A 16,295-nucleotide genomic window follows, 5' to 3' on the forward strand; every position below is an offset into this window, starting at 1 on the left:
TGATTAAAATTAGCGCAGGTTGAGACACACACACACACACACACACACCGAAACACACACACACACACATAGGTTTTCCTACCGCCTGTGATTAGGTGTCTGCCCTCTTTCAAATAACAGCAAACCCATCCCACCTTTCTATTTACAGAGAAAACAATGAATCAATCAGAAATTAAAGACTCTTCTGATTTTTAAGATTTTAACACAAAAACACACAAAAAAAGCAAAAGTGTCCCTTCAAAATGTCTCAGAGTCTCAGTTACTAACCAGCAGGGATGTGTGATGGGAAGAAACGTATCGTTATGACGATAGAAAAGCGTATATTGTTTAGTAAGCTTTAGTATTGAGCTCTATCATCTATCGTGTATATCATCAAAATACAAACTACAACAGTTGTTGTGTTGCCTGGGCGACGTACGGAGGCGCGGGAAAAATAAGAGCACTGTAACTCTGAACCATACACTGTGTATAGCAGGACAGAGCATCGTCTCTCAAAAGTGAAGCCACCACAGGTCAGGCGCCCCCTACAGTTCGGTTGCAGAAAGCTGTGTAACCCCACCAATCCCTATAGGTTTCAATGTTAAAACAGACAACTTTCAATCACATTTTTTTTCTAATATACTGTAATTCTACCTCCTTTATTTAAATGCAGCAGCTAGTGTAACCTCTGCTTATATTGTTAAATTTTTATATTCCCACAGAATTCATTTTTTAAAACGTTATTCAGCTCTATTCAAAAAAGGTGTGGTTATTGTAAGAGGGCTGGTTTTGGGCGGGACCAATAACAGTCAGCTCCGCTCTGCTCTGCAGCCTGTGACCTCGAGGGTTATTTAAATGAGTAGGCTGTCTCTCCACAGTTTTTCTCTCTCCTCTGGTCTCTACTGCGCTCTACAGACTCGGGTTTCAGGATCGCCAACATGGAGGAAGATTTTGGCTTCATTTTCATTGAATGAATGGGAACAGAGACACGGCGTCCATCTTTTTTACAGTCTCTGCTTTGGACATATAAGCAAAGTTTACAACCTCAACTCTACACTGGGTCTCTCTGTCTGTCTGTCTCTCTGCCCCCCTATGTCTTTCTTGGTCTGTCGCTTTCCATCAGTTCCTCTGTCTGTCTCTCTGTTTCTCACCTTGTCTAACCCACTCTGTATCTCTCTCACTCTGTTCCTCTCTTGTTGTCTCTCTGTCAGCTCTCACTCTGTCCCTCTCACTGTCAGCTCTCACTCTGTCCCTCTCACTGTCAGCTCTCACTCTGTCCCTCTCACTGTCTGTCTCTCACTCTTGTCTGTCTCTCACTCTTGTCTGTCTCTCACTCTTGTCTGTCCCTCTCTGTCTGTCTGTCTCTTACACAGTCTGTTTGTCTGTCTCTCGCTCTGTCCATCTCACTCTGTCTTTCTCTTTGCTCGTTTCTCACTCTGTCCCTCTTACTCTGTATGTCTGTCTGTATGTTTGTCTGTCTCTCACTTGCTACATCTGTCTCTGTCTGTCTTTCTCTGCCTGTCTGTGTTTTTCTTGATCTGTCCCTTGCTTTTTGTATGTCTTTGTCTGTCTGTCTGGCTCTCTCTATCTCTGTCTTCCTCTCTGTCTCACTCTGCCTGCCTCTCTTTCTGTCTGTCTCTGTCTGTCTGATGCACTTGTGTAATGAACATACCATGAGCTGCATTGAACTTTAAGTTAAAAGTAAGATGATTTCAGTGCAAATATCAATTTAACTTAGTTTTCCTTGCGAGAAAAAAAACAGAGCTCAGTCTAAACCTGAATGACGTTTTTTTTAACACAGAAACTTTTCACTTCAAATAGTGAATATATTGATTTATACATTTTCAGCCCTATTAGCCGGAGGTACATTGATTAATTAAGGCCAAAACTGTCAACAAAATATTCAACAAAACTGAAGATGGTTAGCTGGCAAGCTGGCTGGTTGATTGGTTTGCTAATTGGTTGGCTGGTTGGCTGGCTGATTGGTTGGTTGGTGTGCTAATTGAGTGGCTGGCTGGCTGGTTGGTTGGTTGGTTGGCTGTCTGGTTGGCTGGCTGGTTAGCTGATTGGTTCGCTGGCTGCTTTAATTTTTAATTTGTTTGTTCATTTGCTGGTTCATTCGTTTGTTTGGCCCTCTTTTCCGCTTCTTCCTAATCATGGTATTGCTTAGCCATAATCATTGGCAAGAATACCATCTGGACAAGGCACCAATCCATCACTGTGTACTACACACACCCATTCACTTACACAATCACACCTCAGTTCAGTTTAGCATAGGCAGTTCACTCACTCACTCGTGTGTTTTTGAGAAACTGTAAGAAACGTAACACATTTTTATTTCTGCATGAGTTACCAATTGAGTAAATCAGCAAATCCTACATTTAACTATTTAAAACCTATTTGTCGACATGATTTTTATCGATGATCTTTATTGTAAAGTTCACAGAATAAAAGTTAAAAGAGGCTAAGCATTGCTTAGATACCACATTAATGTATAAATCCTGGGCTCTACCTGATCATTTTCTTTTTTTTTCCAGCAGATAAGATGTTCCCAGTTATTAGAGTAAACTGCACTGCATAGTTTTACATCAAGTGGTGCTACTTGTACCCGGGTTATGCTGAAATACTGCACACCTCCTCATAGTCCTCCAACCAGCAGCAGACTGTAGATAATTCAGAAGTATCATCATACAGTCCAGCGTTTTCTTGCTGTAGTTTAATTTACAGTGTATGCTGCTCATGCCATGATTTTAAAACAACACAGGCAACAGAAAGCAATACAAACCATTAGACAATCACAATGTCTTGTTAAAAAGCATCACCATCATCATAAGAGAAACTAAATTACTAAATTACTAAATAACCGCTGCTGTATACAATCTACACTTTACAATACAGAGAGCAGTGTCCCGTCCATTTCTCCATATTTACAGTACCCATCAGCGAGGGGGCGGCTCGCTAGCCGCTCGGCTCCCGCGCACATCGCCGTCCTTATGTTATTACCTCTTCAGTCCATTTCAGCCAATCACATCGCAACCTCATTTCAGCACTCGGCTAATTCAATCAGTTCCCCGGGATGAGATCTTCCCCTGGATTTCGCCAGCGACAGTCAGCCGCGATATGAAAAAACAACACAATCAAGCCTCTAATGTTGTTTCAACGATAATCATCCGCCGCAATAAAATTACCGCCGAACAAATGGAACGTGAAGCATCCGACGAGGCCATTCGCCAGCTGCCAGTGACTCTGCCGTCGGCCTGAGCTTTCTGGAGCGCGCTGGCGTGGGTGTGCAGGAGAGGACCGAGCTCACTGAGGAAAAACGCTAACGTGCTAACACAATGCACAAACACACCTTAAAAAGAGATCCACGGATACAAAGACTATTGGACATCAGAAGATATTCAGAAATAGAACATTTAAAATTAAAAACTCTGCACGTCAGTGGATGGCTGGATGGAAGGAAGTAAGGGTTGGTGGAAGGAAGGAAGGATGGATGGATGGATGGATGGATGGATGAATGGAAGGGTGGGTGGGTGGAAGGAAGGGTGGGTGGAAGGATGGATGGATGGATGGATGGATTGATGGTGGGTGGGTGGATGGGTGGGTGGGTGGCTGATTGGGTGGTTGGGTGGGTGGATGGACGGATGGATGGATGGATGGACGGAGGATGAATGGATGGACGGATGGATTGATGGTGGGTGGGTGGATGGGTGGGTGGGTGATCGGGTGGGTGGGTGATTGGGTGGGTGGGTGATTGGGTGGTAGGGTGGGTGGTTGGGTGGATGGATGGATGGATGGATGGGAAGGAAGGGAAGGAAGGGTGGGTTGGTGGTCGGATGGGTGGAAGGAAGGAAGAAAGGAAGGAAGGAAGGGTGGGTGGGTGGATGGATGGGAAGGAAGGGTGGGTGAGTGTGTGGGTGTGTGGGTGTGTGGGTGGGTGGGTGGGATGGAAGGAAGGAAGGAAGGAAGGAAGGGTGGATGGATGGATGGATGGATGGATGGATGGATGGATGGATGGATGGATGCTTTACTGATCCCCGAGGGAAAATTTGAGAAAATAGAAACTTTTGGAAGCAGAAATTAAAGGAAACATGCACCTACCACCTATCTCAGAATTGTAGTTAGTTAGTTAATTGGTTAATTAGTTAGTTAGCTAGTACTGTAAGAATGGACTTTAATTTAGATTTATTTTGCTATTATATTCCTCCATTGCTTGAAGGCAATTTGAGTTTTATTAAAGATTAAACAAAGAGTGATAAAAACACCTTCATGTGTCCCAAACTGTATCTCAATGGCCCAAAACTTTTCCCTTCAACCCCAACGTCCTTCTGTAAATGACCCAAAAGTAAAAAAAACTAAATAATAAACAACATATAATATATACTATTATCTTTTTTTTTTTTTGCATTTTATGTCTTTTTTTTGCCTTGCTCTAAATTTCCCAGAAACATTTCATAAAGTGTGTATGGGTAAATGCTATAGTGCCCAATGCAGTTCTGCAGGTGCAGGTGGACGGTGGTTTCCGGTTGAGAGTACACTGCACGCTATTGGCTGCCGCTTCTCACGGGTGTGTGGATGAGTGCTGAGTATAAAATGGTTGTGTGTAAAATGTGTAAACTGTAAAGCATCCTTGGGTTTCTAGAAATGCGCTATATGTTGAACTTCATTCATTCATTGCTTGTTAAACTATCTGTTTTTATGTTTTATGGTTCTTACTGTAAATCATTCTGGCTAAAACTACTTTCCATTTAAATATGCACAAAAAATACAGGTGATTGATCTGATTCCTTTCCTGCTTCACAGAATTCCTCATCAGTCTGACAGAGAAGTGAATAAAACTCATACTAAAGCACTTATAAAAAGTAAAAAATGGATTTCTGCACGGTGTATTTGTTCTGATTTCATATCGAAATCACAGAATGAGGTGAACAGGAATAAAACCACAGCAGGCTGCTGGAGTAATTAAATTCCTCTCTCTCTCTCTCTCTCTCTCTCTGTCTCTCTCTCTGTCTCTCTCTCTGTCTCTCTCTCTGTCTCTCTCTCTGTCTCTCTCTCTGTCTCTCTCTCTGTCTCTCTCTCTGTCTCTCTCTCTGTCTCTCTCTCTGTCTCTCTCTCTGTCTCTCTCTCTGTCTCTCTCTCTGTCTCTCTCTCTCTCTCTGTGTGTGTGTGTGTGTGTGCTCTTCTCTCTCTCCACGACAAACAAATTATTATTCTGACGTGAGGCGGCATCGTGGCTGTTCAAACAGCAGCTAAATCCAGAGGCCATCTGAAGATTCATTAACATTTGCTGATGATGACTGACAGGGAAGTGAGTGAGAGAAGGGCTTCAAGTGCAGATTTGAACAGCTCATATCCTACAGGTCTTCTGCTACTCAGATTCTTACCATTTTCCAAACTCTGTTTAGCCCTTTAAATTTAACAGGTGGTTTCTGTTACCTTTTAAACATGATGTTCATGATTTAATTTAAAAAAAAAGAGCACTTAAAAATGACGAGTTTCTTTGATTTTACCAAATTCCTAAAAACCTCTGGAATATAATCAAGAGGAAGCTGGATGGTCACAAGCCATTAAACCACCAAACTGAACTGCTTGAATTTTTTTGCACCAGGAGTAAAGCAGCATAAAGTTATCCAAAAGCAGTGTGCAAGACTGGTGAAGGAGAACATGATGCCAAAATGCATTAATTAAAACTGTGATTAAAAACCACCAGGGTTATTCCACCAAATAGTGATTTCTGAACTCTTAAAACTCTTAATTGTGAATATGAACTTGTTGTTTTCTTTGCATTATTTTAGGTCTGAAAGCGCTGCATCTTTTTTGTATTTTCAGCCATTTCTCATTTTCTGCAAATAAATGCTCTAAATGACAATATAGATGGTCTTTGGCTTTTGGCCTTTGGACACTGGAAGCCGAATGGTTAATCCCATGAGAAAAGACAAAGATGTACCTCTATTCCTGCTAAACAGGTCGCTAACACTGACTTATTCACAAATGCAGAGTGACTGGCCTATCAGAATTACTCCAAAAGGGCATGGAACTCATCCAGGAGGTCACAAAAGAACCCAGAACAGTGTGTAAAAAACTGCAGGTTTCACTTGCCACATGCAAGAGCTCAAAGACAACTGCTGACAAAGAAAAAACACAAAGCCCTTTCTTATATTTGCCAACAAACATTTTAAACATGAAGCCCAGGACTCTGGGAAAATATCCTGTGGACTGACGAGACAAAAGTGGAACATTCACTAATGTTACACTCATTATATGCACATCAACTGGTGTTCATTGTCTACTGTGTTCAACTGCACCATCTCCATTACACAGTACAGACTACACTTTTGTATTTTTATAAAAAAAAAAAAAGTTCTCTTATCCTTCCTAGTTACTTTTGTGTACTGTGTATACCCGCTGCTGGATGTCCAAAATTTCCCCTCGGGGATCAATAAAGTCTGTCTGTCTGTCTGTCTGTCTGTATCTGTCTGTCTGTATCTGTCTGTCTGTATCTGTCTGTCTGTATCTGTCTGTCTGTATCTGTCTGTCTGTCTGTCTGTCTGTCTGTATCTGTCTCTATCTATCTATCTATCTATCTATCTATCTATCTATCTATCTATCTATCTATCTATCTATCTATCTATCTAAGGTTTTGGAGTTGACTTTGGAGTCAAAGTCCGAGTCGAGATGTTGTGGCATGATCTTAAACACGACATTTATGCTGGAAAACCCTCTAAAGTAGACGAATTAAACCAATTCTGGAAAGAAAAGTGGCTCAAAAACACTTATTGCCAGTTATCTGTAAAGCTTGAGTGCAGTTGTTTGCCTGCCATTGTGGCAAAACCAAGTTATGAGTTTTTTTGGCCTTGTTCTCTCTGGGTGGGTACAGTACAGTAGATGGCGGCGCTTTTTCCCCTCATCACTCCTAGGGTGATGTGGATCAGCACAAGGCTGCGTCTGTGAGCTGATGTATCAGAACCGAGTCACTACGCTTTTCATCTGAGTGTGCTGTGATGCCCAATGAGTGGGTTGGGTAATTGGCCTTGTGAATTGGGGACAAAATGGGAAAAATTACGAAATAAAATAATAAAAAAAATAAAAAATTAAAAAAATAATGAAATTATCATTTAAAAACTGCTTTTTGTATTTTACTCATCTTATTTGTGACTAGTATTAAGGTGAGTTTGATAATCTGATAAAATATAAATAATCTGAAAAAATAAAATAAATATATGCATGCTTTTTTTTTAAAGTTTGTATTGTATTGTGCTTCAATCTTTTAGAGATGGAATCACTGCACACACAACCACAGTAATAGTGTGATTTATTTTTTTTATCTCATTGGAAAGACTCAGACTACTGTAATTATGGGTTTTGAGAATGTGTAGGTCCTGTTCTGTGTAGGTTTAGTTTTAGTCATCATGTCTTTAATCCCAGTTACTCTGGTTCATACATCACACACACACACACACACACACTCGGAGCTCCGACTGTAATCTACTGAATATGGATCTGCTGCATATTACAATAGAGCTGCTCTGAAATTGTCTGTCATCTTCTCTGCTGTCCCATCGTGTGCGTGTCTTTGTGTGTGTGTGTGTGTGTGTGTGTGTGTGTGTGTGTGTGTGTGTGTGCATGTTTTGTGTGAGCACCGACACAATTATCACAGTCAATCAGTAACTATTGTATCCTGTGTGAATCTGTGTGCGCCACCTTCCTGAGGCAAAACTTGTGACCTTTCTTCCTTTATTACTGGTCGCGCTCGTTACCGCCCGCCAAAAGCTTCATGATTGTGTGTCATTTACGCCAACAATTACCGTCTAACAATGCTTTCTCTCCTCCTTTCTCCTCTCTACCCCGCTCTCGCGCAGGAGGCTTGATTGCATACTGTCTGTACCTTCATCAACAGATAGATGAGGCTGAGAAACATTGATGCTGACCATCTCCAGCTGAATGTGGAGGATGTGGATCAATCAAGTCCCAAACAAAAGGTCGAGAGAGAGAGAGAGAGAGAGAGAGAGAGAGAGAATATGAGAAAGGGATTGAGAGAAACTGAATGCATGAGTGACTGTGTGAGAGAGTTTGAGAAAGTGTGAGCAATGAGAGTGTGTGAGGATGAGTGTAAGAGAGTGAGAGTGTGAAAGAGAGTGTGCAGGAGCATGTGAGAGAATAAAAGTGTGCAAAAATATGTGTAAGAGAAAATGAGAAAGTGCAAGAAAAAAGAGAGAGAGATACAAAGAGAGGGAGATAATGAGAGAGATACAGAGAGAGAGAGAGAAAGAGATACAGATAGAGAGAGAGAATGAAAGAGAAATACAGAGAGATACAGACAGGGAGAGATACAGAGAGAGAGAAATATACAATTAAAGAGAGAACGAGAAAAAAAGAGATACAGAGAGAGATACAGAGAGAGAGATAGAAAAGAGATATATAGAGAAAAAAGGGAGACAGATAGACAGAGAGCGATACAGAGATACAGAGAAAGATATATAGAGAAAAAGAGAGACAGAGTGAGATACAGAGTGAGATAGAGAGATATATAAAGAAAAAGAGAGACAGAGAGAGAAAGAAAAATACATTTAAAGAGAATGAGGAAAAAAGAGATACAGAGTGAGATACAGAGAGAAAAAGAGATACAGGTGAGATACAGAGTGAGATAGAGAGAGATATATAAAGAAAAAGAGACAGAGTGAGATACAGAGTGAGATACAGAGAGAAAAAGAGATACAGGTGAGATACAGAGTGAGATAGAGAGAGATATATAAAGAAAAAGAGACAGAGTGAGATACAGAGTGAGATACAGAGAGAAAAAGAGATACAGGTGAGATACAGAGTGAGATAGAGAGAGATATATAAAGAAAAAGAGACAGAGTGAGATACAGAGTGAGATACAGAGAGAGAGAGAGATAGAAAGAGATATATAGAGAAAAAGAGAGACAGAGAGATACAGAGGGAGATACAGAGAGATATATATAGAGAAAAAGAGAGACAGAGTGAGATACAGTGAGAGAGAGAGATATATAAAGAAAAAGAGAGACGGAGTGAGATACAGAGTGAGATACAGAGAGATATAAATAGAGGAAAAGAGAGAGACACAGAGAGATACAGATAGAGAGAGATACAAATATAGAGAGATACAGAGAGATACAGATAGACAGAGAGGAACAAAAATAGAAAAAGAGGTAAAGAAAGTGAGAGAGTGAGATACAGAGAGAGAGAGAGAGAGACATGATTCACTATTGAGACTCATACATCTGGAAAAAAACATCAGAGAACGTGAGAGCAAGATGATGGACGAGAAAAAGAGAAAGAAAAAGGAAAAGGGAAGAAAAGAAAGAGAGTGAGTAAACATAAACCATGAACAGGAAGCGAGTGAAGGGCCTCTCACAAGGACGAGTGCCTGAAGAGAATAAACGACTGTGCGTTTCTACACTACATGGGGGTTCAATTCTCATACAATTATTGACTTTTCTGCAGACAAAGTTCACTTTAATTTCAGGTAGCAATTATTTATATCATCATAATAGTGGGGTTAGTGCAAGTCAAGTATTGATTGGTGCTACAACTGATAGCCTTGTCACAGAACCAGCAAATAAAAAAAGCTGCTCTGTAGCTGCTGTTCCCATAATGACTGTTCACTGTTCACTGTTTATTTTCTCTCTGTATATAAAAAGAGAACTCCTCGGTCTATACAGTTTATATACATTCATCACCACAATCTAATTTTAATGTTATTAAGAAGAAAGATAAAGGTTCACTGGAAAACAATTGGTTGCAATTTTGACTGATATATACAACATGTACTGAACTACATACAGCTAGTGTTTAAAGCTAGTTTAAAGCAACATGCCAGAGGTCTGTCTCTCTCTCCTTCTGTCTTTCTCTCTCCTTTTGTCTTTTTCTCTTTTTTGTCTCTCTCCTTCTGTCTTTCTCCATCCTTTTGTCTTTCTCTCTCCTTTTGTCTTTTTCTCTTTTTATGTCTCTCTCTCCTTCTGTCTTTCTCCATCCTTTTGTCTTTCTCTCTCCTTCTGTCTTTCTTTCTTTCTCTTTCTGCCTTTCTCTCTCCTTTTGTCTTCTTCTCTCTTTCTGTCCTTCTCTATGTCTGTCTTTCTCTTTTCTTCTGTCTTTCTTTCTTTCTCTTTCTGCCTTTCTCTCTCTTTTTGTATTTCTCTCTCCTTCTGTCTTTCTCTTTCCTTCTGTCTTTCTCTTTCCTTCTGTCTTTCTTTCTTTCTGTCTTTCTCTTTCCTTCTGTCTTTCTCTTTCCTTCTGTCTTTCTTTCTTTCTGTCTTTCTCTTTCCTTCTGTCTTTCTCTTTCTTTCTGTCTTTCTCTCTCTTTCTGTCTTTCTCTCTCTTTCTGTCTTTCTCTCTCCTTCTGTTTTTCTCTATCCTTTTGTCTTTTCTCTTTTTCTGTCTTTCTTTCTCTTTCTGTCTTTCTCTCTACTTCTGTCTTTCTCTCTCCTTTTCTCTCTCTCCCTCCTTCTGTCTTTCTCTCTACTTCTGTCTTTCTCTCTCCTTCTGTCTTTCTCCCTTCTTTTCTCTCTCTCCCTCTTTCTGTCTCTCTCTCCTTTCGTCTTTTTCTGTCTCGCTCTCCTTCTGTTTTTCCCTATCATTTTGTATTTCTCTATCCTTTTGTCTTTTTCTGTCTCTCTCTCCTTCTGTCTTTCTCTCTCCTTCTGTATTTCTCTTTCCTTTTGTCTTTCTTTCTCTTTCTGCCTTTCTATCTCTTTCTACATTTCTCTCTCTTTCTGTCTTTCTCTTTCCTTCTGTCTTTCTCTCTCATTTTGCCTTAAAACAGACAGTTTCTAAATGTGAATGTGAATCAACAGTGCTTTTGGTAAACTAAGTTTAAGCAAAAATACTCTTATCTGCCACTCCCAGCGCTCTTTCTTTCTTTCTCTCATTCTCTCTCTCTCTCTCTATCTATCTTTTGCGCTCGCTCTCTCTCCGTCTCTCACACACACACACACACACACACACACCCTTCCACTAGTGAGCCATTTTTCCATTTGCACCTCTCCTCCTCCATTGTGCTTCACAAATCAGGCTGACAGACAACAGCACTTGCTCTCCTGCAGACCAGTCACTCAGCGAGCAGCACACAATCTCCCGCGCTCTCCGGGGAACAGCGCCATTATGCATAAACAAGATTGCTAATACCGAGTCCCTGCTCCTCTCCGTCTCCGACGCTGGAGGAGCAAACTTAATTTGTAACCTGTGTTTGAAGAAAAGGGGGATTTTAGAGCTTGGTGATTGGCCTAATCCTCTGCAAAACGAATGGCAGGGGGATTGTCTTCTCTTGCTGTTACACAGAGGTCTGAAGGATTGAGGAGCCACACGCACATACGAGGTTACGCAGCGTCTGTCTACTCCCAGTGGGCAGGGTGTCTCCTAGCACAGCTTATTTACCTGCCTTTTACTTCTACACACTTCTGCTACTGGACTACAAGAAACACCCACTCTATACGGATACTAAAAATAAATTACGGAAAATAAAAAATAAAAAATGAAAATGATCCAATATTACATATTTTTGAGTGGCAGAAGTATGTAGACCTTTAGATTTCTCTAAAGTAGTGGCCCAGATGCAGCAAACCAGGTCCATGATAGCATGATACTACCACCACCAGGTTTTCCTTTCGCACAAAATAAAGATTTTCATTTAATCCTAGAGGTTCGGATATTTTTGGCACTCACAAATATGTAATATTGGATAATTTTCCACATTAAATAAATAACCAAGCACAAGACATTGGACTCATTTGTTTAACTACATTCTCTTTATCTACTTTAAGGACTGATCATAAAAAAATTACACCCTTATAAGGACAATTAACTTGTGTAACCAAATTTTTAACCGTTTGGTGCATGCACACCGAAACTAACATAAACAGAACTGTTCTAAACATACACCAACCTATCTCAGTTGTACTTTGCTGGTGGTGTTTTTCCTCCATAGACAAATTCTTTTCAAAAATAGTTTGTTCCTTAGCTCTGAATTACTAGGTAAAGCATATATACATAACACTGATGTGTTATTTGCACAAATAACACAGGAACGAACTGCCATGCTGTTCCTAGTGCTGTTAGAGATCAGAAAACAATATCTGTTTTTTAATCACAGTTTTCATGCATCTTGGCATCCTGTTCTCCTCCACCAGTCTTACACACTGCTTTTGGATAACTGTATGCTGCTTTACTCCTGGTGCAGAAATTCAAGCAGTTCAGTTTGGTGGTTTGATGGTTTGTGATCATCCATCTTCCTCTTGATTATATTCCAGAGGTTTTCCATTTGGTAAAATCAAAGAAACTCATCATTTTTAAGTTTTAGCTGACTGCAAAACAAGCATGTAAACTCTAGAATGACTTTTTAGTGAACTCCAGTCGATATCACGATTATTAAAATGATTCTTAAAATGAAGCATTGTTCATATATTGTACGATAAGTCAATAATGTAATTATCATGACAGGCCTAACTCTGGGTGTTTCACTGAAGTGAGTGTTATTTACGGAGGGCAGAGACAAAAACAATCGAACAAAAAGTGAGTAAGAGGATGCAGAGCATCTAGACGATGAGCAGTAATGAACTGGGCTGGAAGTTGGGAATTAATTGAACTGTATGAGTTGTGCTTGAGCAGAGAAGGTTGTAATTAAGCTTCAGAGGGCTGGGACATGTTTTTATAATGACTGCCACAGCAGTGCCTTCACACAGCCCCGGGGGACGGAAGAGAGAGAGGGAGAAGATGGAAGAAAGAAGAAGAAGAAGAGAGGATGAAGAAGAGGGAGGCAGAGCGAAAGAGCACAAGTGGAGCTTTTAGCAGACCTGGAGCATTCGCAGACGACATCCCCGGAGAGCAGACATACACTCAGAGAGAGACAGACACAGACTCTCAAAACTCAATTTTACTAGAACTGATTAAATTCTGCATTATTCATGGTGTTTGGCTCGGGTTGTGTAGAGTTTACTTCGATCCGATGCACCAAGTGAACAAAAATAATAATCAAAACTTCAAATATAATGCATTTACCCATACCACTAATAACACAGTGCTTTACTGCTTTAACACCTGTTGTGCCAATGGAACGTACAGTTAACTCACTATACTACTTATACCACAAAAAAAAAAACATACTCTAAAAGCGCTTTTATGAGCGGAGCATGGATATAAAAACTTCAGGCATCTTAAAACTTTGTGTTACTCTGTAGGTAGAAGTATAGATACTTCTAAAGGGTTTAATAAAATACTTCTGTAGAAGTTGTATCAACAAGTATCAACTCAAGCTTTTTACTCTTTAAGTAAAAGTGTTTTAAAAAGTACTGCTTTCAAAACTACTTAAAGTATAAAAGTAAAAGTAATATAAGGAGAAAAAGTATAAAGACATGAAGTATAAAAGCTTAGGCCACGCCCCCAGCCCCCCCTCCCCAAAACACATTTTTCTAAAAGCCATAATGACTATAATGTTCAAATATTGTTGTTAATAATGTTAATGTTGATAAATTTAGGATGACTTCCTGTTTCATGAATATGTAAACACAGCTCTGTAAGATTTAAGAGTTTAGAATATTTTCAATATTTGGTGGAATAACCCTGGTTGGTTTTTAATCACAGTTTTTTTCATGCATCTTGGCATCATGTTCTCCTCCACCAGTCTGCTTTTGGATAACTTTATGCTTTGGTTTGATGGCTTGTGATCGTCCGTCTTCCTCTTGATTATATTCCAGAGGTTTTCAATTTGCAAAAATCAAATAAACTCATCATTTTTAAGTTGTCTCTTGGTCTTTTTTTCCAGATCTAGAGCTGTATATATTAAAGAAGCTATATTTCTCCAGTAAAGTATAGAAGATAACCAACGTTTCTACTTAAGTTTGTACTTCATTACTCAACATCTCTGGATATGTGTTACTGAGGCCTTTTGAGCGAGCAACTCAAGAGGCCATCAACTGACCTCAACTCTTTAGAGAGCAGCAGCCACTGCAAACATAATTAAAATGGACAGAGAGGCATTTCTCCATCGGTCTGAATTCATATTTTCATATTTCTAATCTGTAACTTCAGAAACCCTTGAATGGCTCTTACGCCAGCGCAACGAAAACAATGACTTTCAGCTCTTTCCCTCGGTCCGTTTCTGGGCTTATTTCGCCTTTTTAAATGATTCCATGCCTTCAATCTTCTCTCGCCCATTCACCTCTCAGACTGAGGCCCAACACTCACCATTGTGACAGGTTAAATGAAACAGGGAAATCTCATCACCTCTTTAATGCTGCAAGGCACTCAACCATCCAAATATTTTTCTCCCCTTTTCACTTCTGAAGCGCCTGAGGGAGAATAAAAAGAGAGCGAGGACTATTCGAAGCCCATTTGCTTTCTTATCTAATGTTAATCGGCACATTTGGCTTGCTCCGTTTGGGTGTCCCGGGTCGGTTGTGATTGGCACCCTCTATCAAACGTAATCGAAATCCGTTTCCGCCGTCGCGAAAAAAAGGACAGGCCAAAATATTCATTTGCTACACTTTATCTGTCACTCAAAATATGAAAATCAAATCTGCCAGGAGCCCGTCTTTAAAGAAAATACGAGAAATGAAGTGAATCATCCTGTAGGAGAGCACTGTAAACCTGTTCCACAAGTTTTTGAGGCTTAAAAAAAAAAAAGGTCCTTATTTACTGAGAAGCACCTGTCTGTCTTTTACACCTCTATCTCTCTCCCTTCCCTCTCTCTATCTCTCTCTCTCTCTCTCTCTCTCAACACATCTCTCTATCTTTCTCTTTCTCTCTCTCTCTCTCTCCATCATTTTGCACAGTCTATGTCTCTGAGGAATTGGGTGTGGAAGGGAAAAAACACCACACACACCACTGTCAAACACTGCTGATTGAAACTGCAAGGTCATTCTGACGAGAGAGAGAGAGAGAGAGAGAGAGAGAGAGAGAGAGAGAGAGAGAGAGAGAGAGAGAGAAAGAGAAAGAGAGAAAAGAGAAAGAGAGAAAGGGAAAAAGAAACAGAGAAAATAAAGAAAGAAGAGAGAGAGGGAGAAAATAGAGAAAAGATAGATAGATAGATAGATAGATAGATAGATAGATAGATAGATAGATAGATAGATAGAACAAAAGAAGGAGAGAGAGAAGAGAGAGAGAGAGAGAGAGAGAAATGACAGTGAAAAAAGAGAGAGAAAAGAGGGACAGGGAGAAAGAGGGGAGAAAGAGAAAAGATAAAAAGAAAGGGAAGAAATGAGAGAGAAGAAAATGAGAGAGAGAATGAGAAAGACAGAGAGTGAGAACAAATAAAGAAAATAAAGAAAAAGAGAGAAAAAGGAAAGACAAAATAAGAAAGGGAGAGAAAAGAGACAGAGACAAAAGACAGAGAGAGAGAGAGAGAAACTGAGAAAAGAGAGATTGAGCGAGAGAGAAAAAAATAGAGAGAAAAGTTATAGAGAGAGAGAGGAGATTGTGAGAGAGAAAAGAGATAGGTAGAAGTAGAAAAGAAAGAGAGAGAACCAATAGAGAGAGAAAATGAGAAATGAGAGGGAATAAGAGAGAAAGGAGACATAGAAAAAGGAAATTAGACATTGGGACAAAGAGAAGACAGATAGAGAGAGTGAAAAGATGCAGAGAAAGAAAAAAGAAAGTGTGAAAGAGAGAAAAGTGAAGATGAAAAGAGACAGAGAGACAGAGAGAAAAGAGAGAGAGGAAGAACAGCATCGCAGAGAGACAAAATCAAACCAGAACCTTTACACTAAATGACAACATGACCTCTCTTTACCCCTTTTACTCCTCCTCCCATCCCTCCATCCCTCCTCACGCTGACTCACCTTGTAACTCTCCACTCTTGCTGTAGAGTTCTCTCCTCTGCTCTCGCAGGTAGGCGCTCATGCTAATAGCGTGGGACGAAGATTCAAACCTGTAAAAAAAGAGAAGAATCACACTGAGCACCTGGTCTGGAAGTGAGGTGTGTTCAGGTAAATTTCTGGCGTATTGTTATCTAGGCAAAGAAAACAATAGGTGCTCCACTGACTGATTAGAACCCTGACAACAGTCAACAGTCAGCGTTTAGAAGAATAAAAACTAATACAAAATACAATACAACAGCATACAAAATAAAATAACACAAATAACATGTTAACATAACATAAGTTCACATTCGAGCACCCTTATAGCGTTTGCTCCACTGAGAAGCACAGAAGCACTGTGCCATTAAAATAGCAATCCGCCAAAAGTCAGAGAGCATCTGGCTCTTAAAGGGAATGACAAGTGACACACTGATTGGTTTATTCACGGTACGTTCAAAAAACACACCCATAATTAATTAAGAGAATTAGTACATGCTTTTTGTGTGT

At 40.0% G+C, this 16,295-nt stretch overlaps 1 protein-coding gene across 2 annotated transcripts in view; it reads right to left on the bottom strand.

The window, feature by feature from the left end:
* exoc4 (exocyst complex component 4) overlaps positions 1-16,295 on the bottom strand; it is a 236,622-nt gene that overhangs the window by 151,989 nt on the left and 68,338 nt on the right. For both annotated transcript variants that reach the window (XM_049474996.1, XM_049474995.1), the window contains exon 9: positions 15,771-15,859. In XM_049474996.1, the coding sequence (XP_049330953.1) occupies positions 15,771-15,859 (89 nt within the window). The remainder of the gene's footprint in view (positions 1-15,770; positions 15,860-16,295) is intronic.

The sequence above is a fragment of the Astyanax mexicanus genome, chromosome 2 (assembly GCF_023375975.1).
Source record: "Astyanax mexicanus isolate ESR-SI-001 chromosome 2, AstMex3_surface, whole genome shotgun sequence".
In the NCBI taxonomy this organism is placed as follows: Eukaryota; Metazoa; Chordata; class Actinopteri; order Characiformes; family Acestrorhamphidae; genus Astyanax; species Astyanax mexicanus.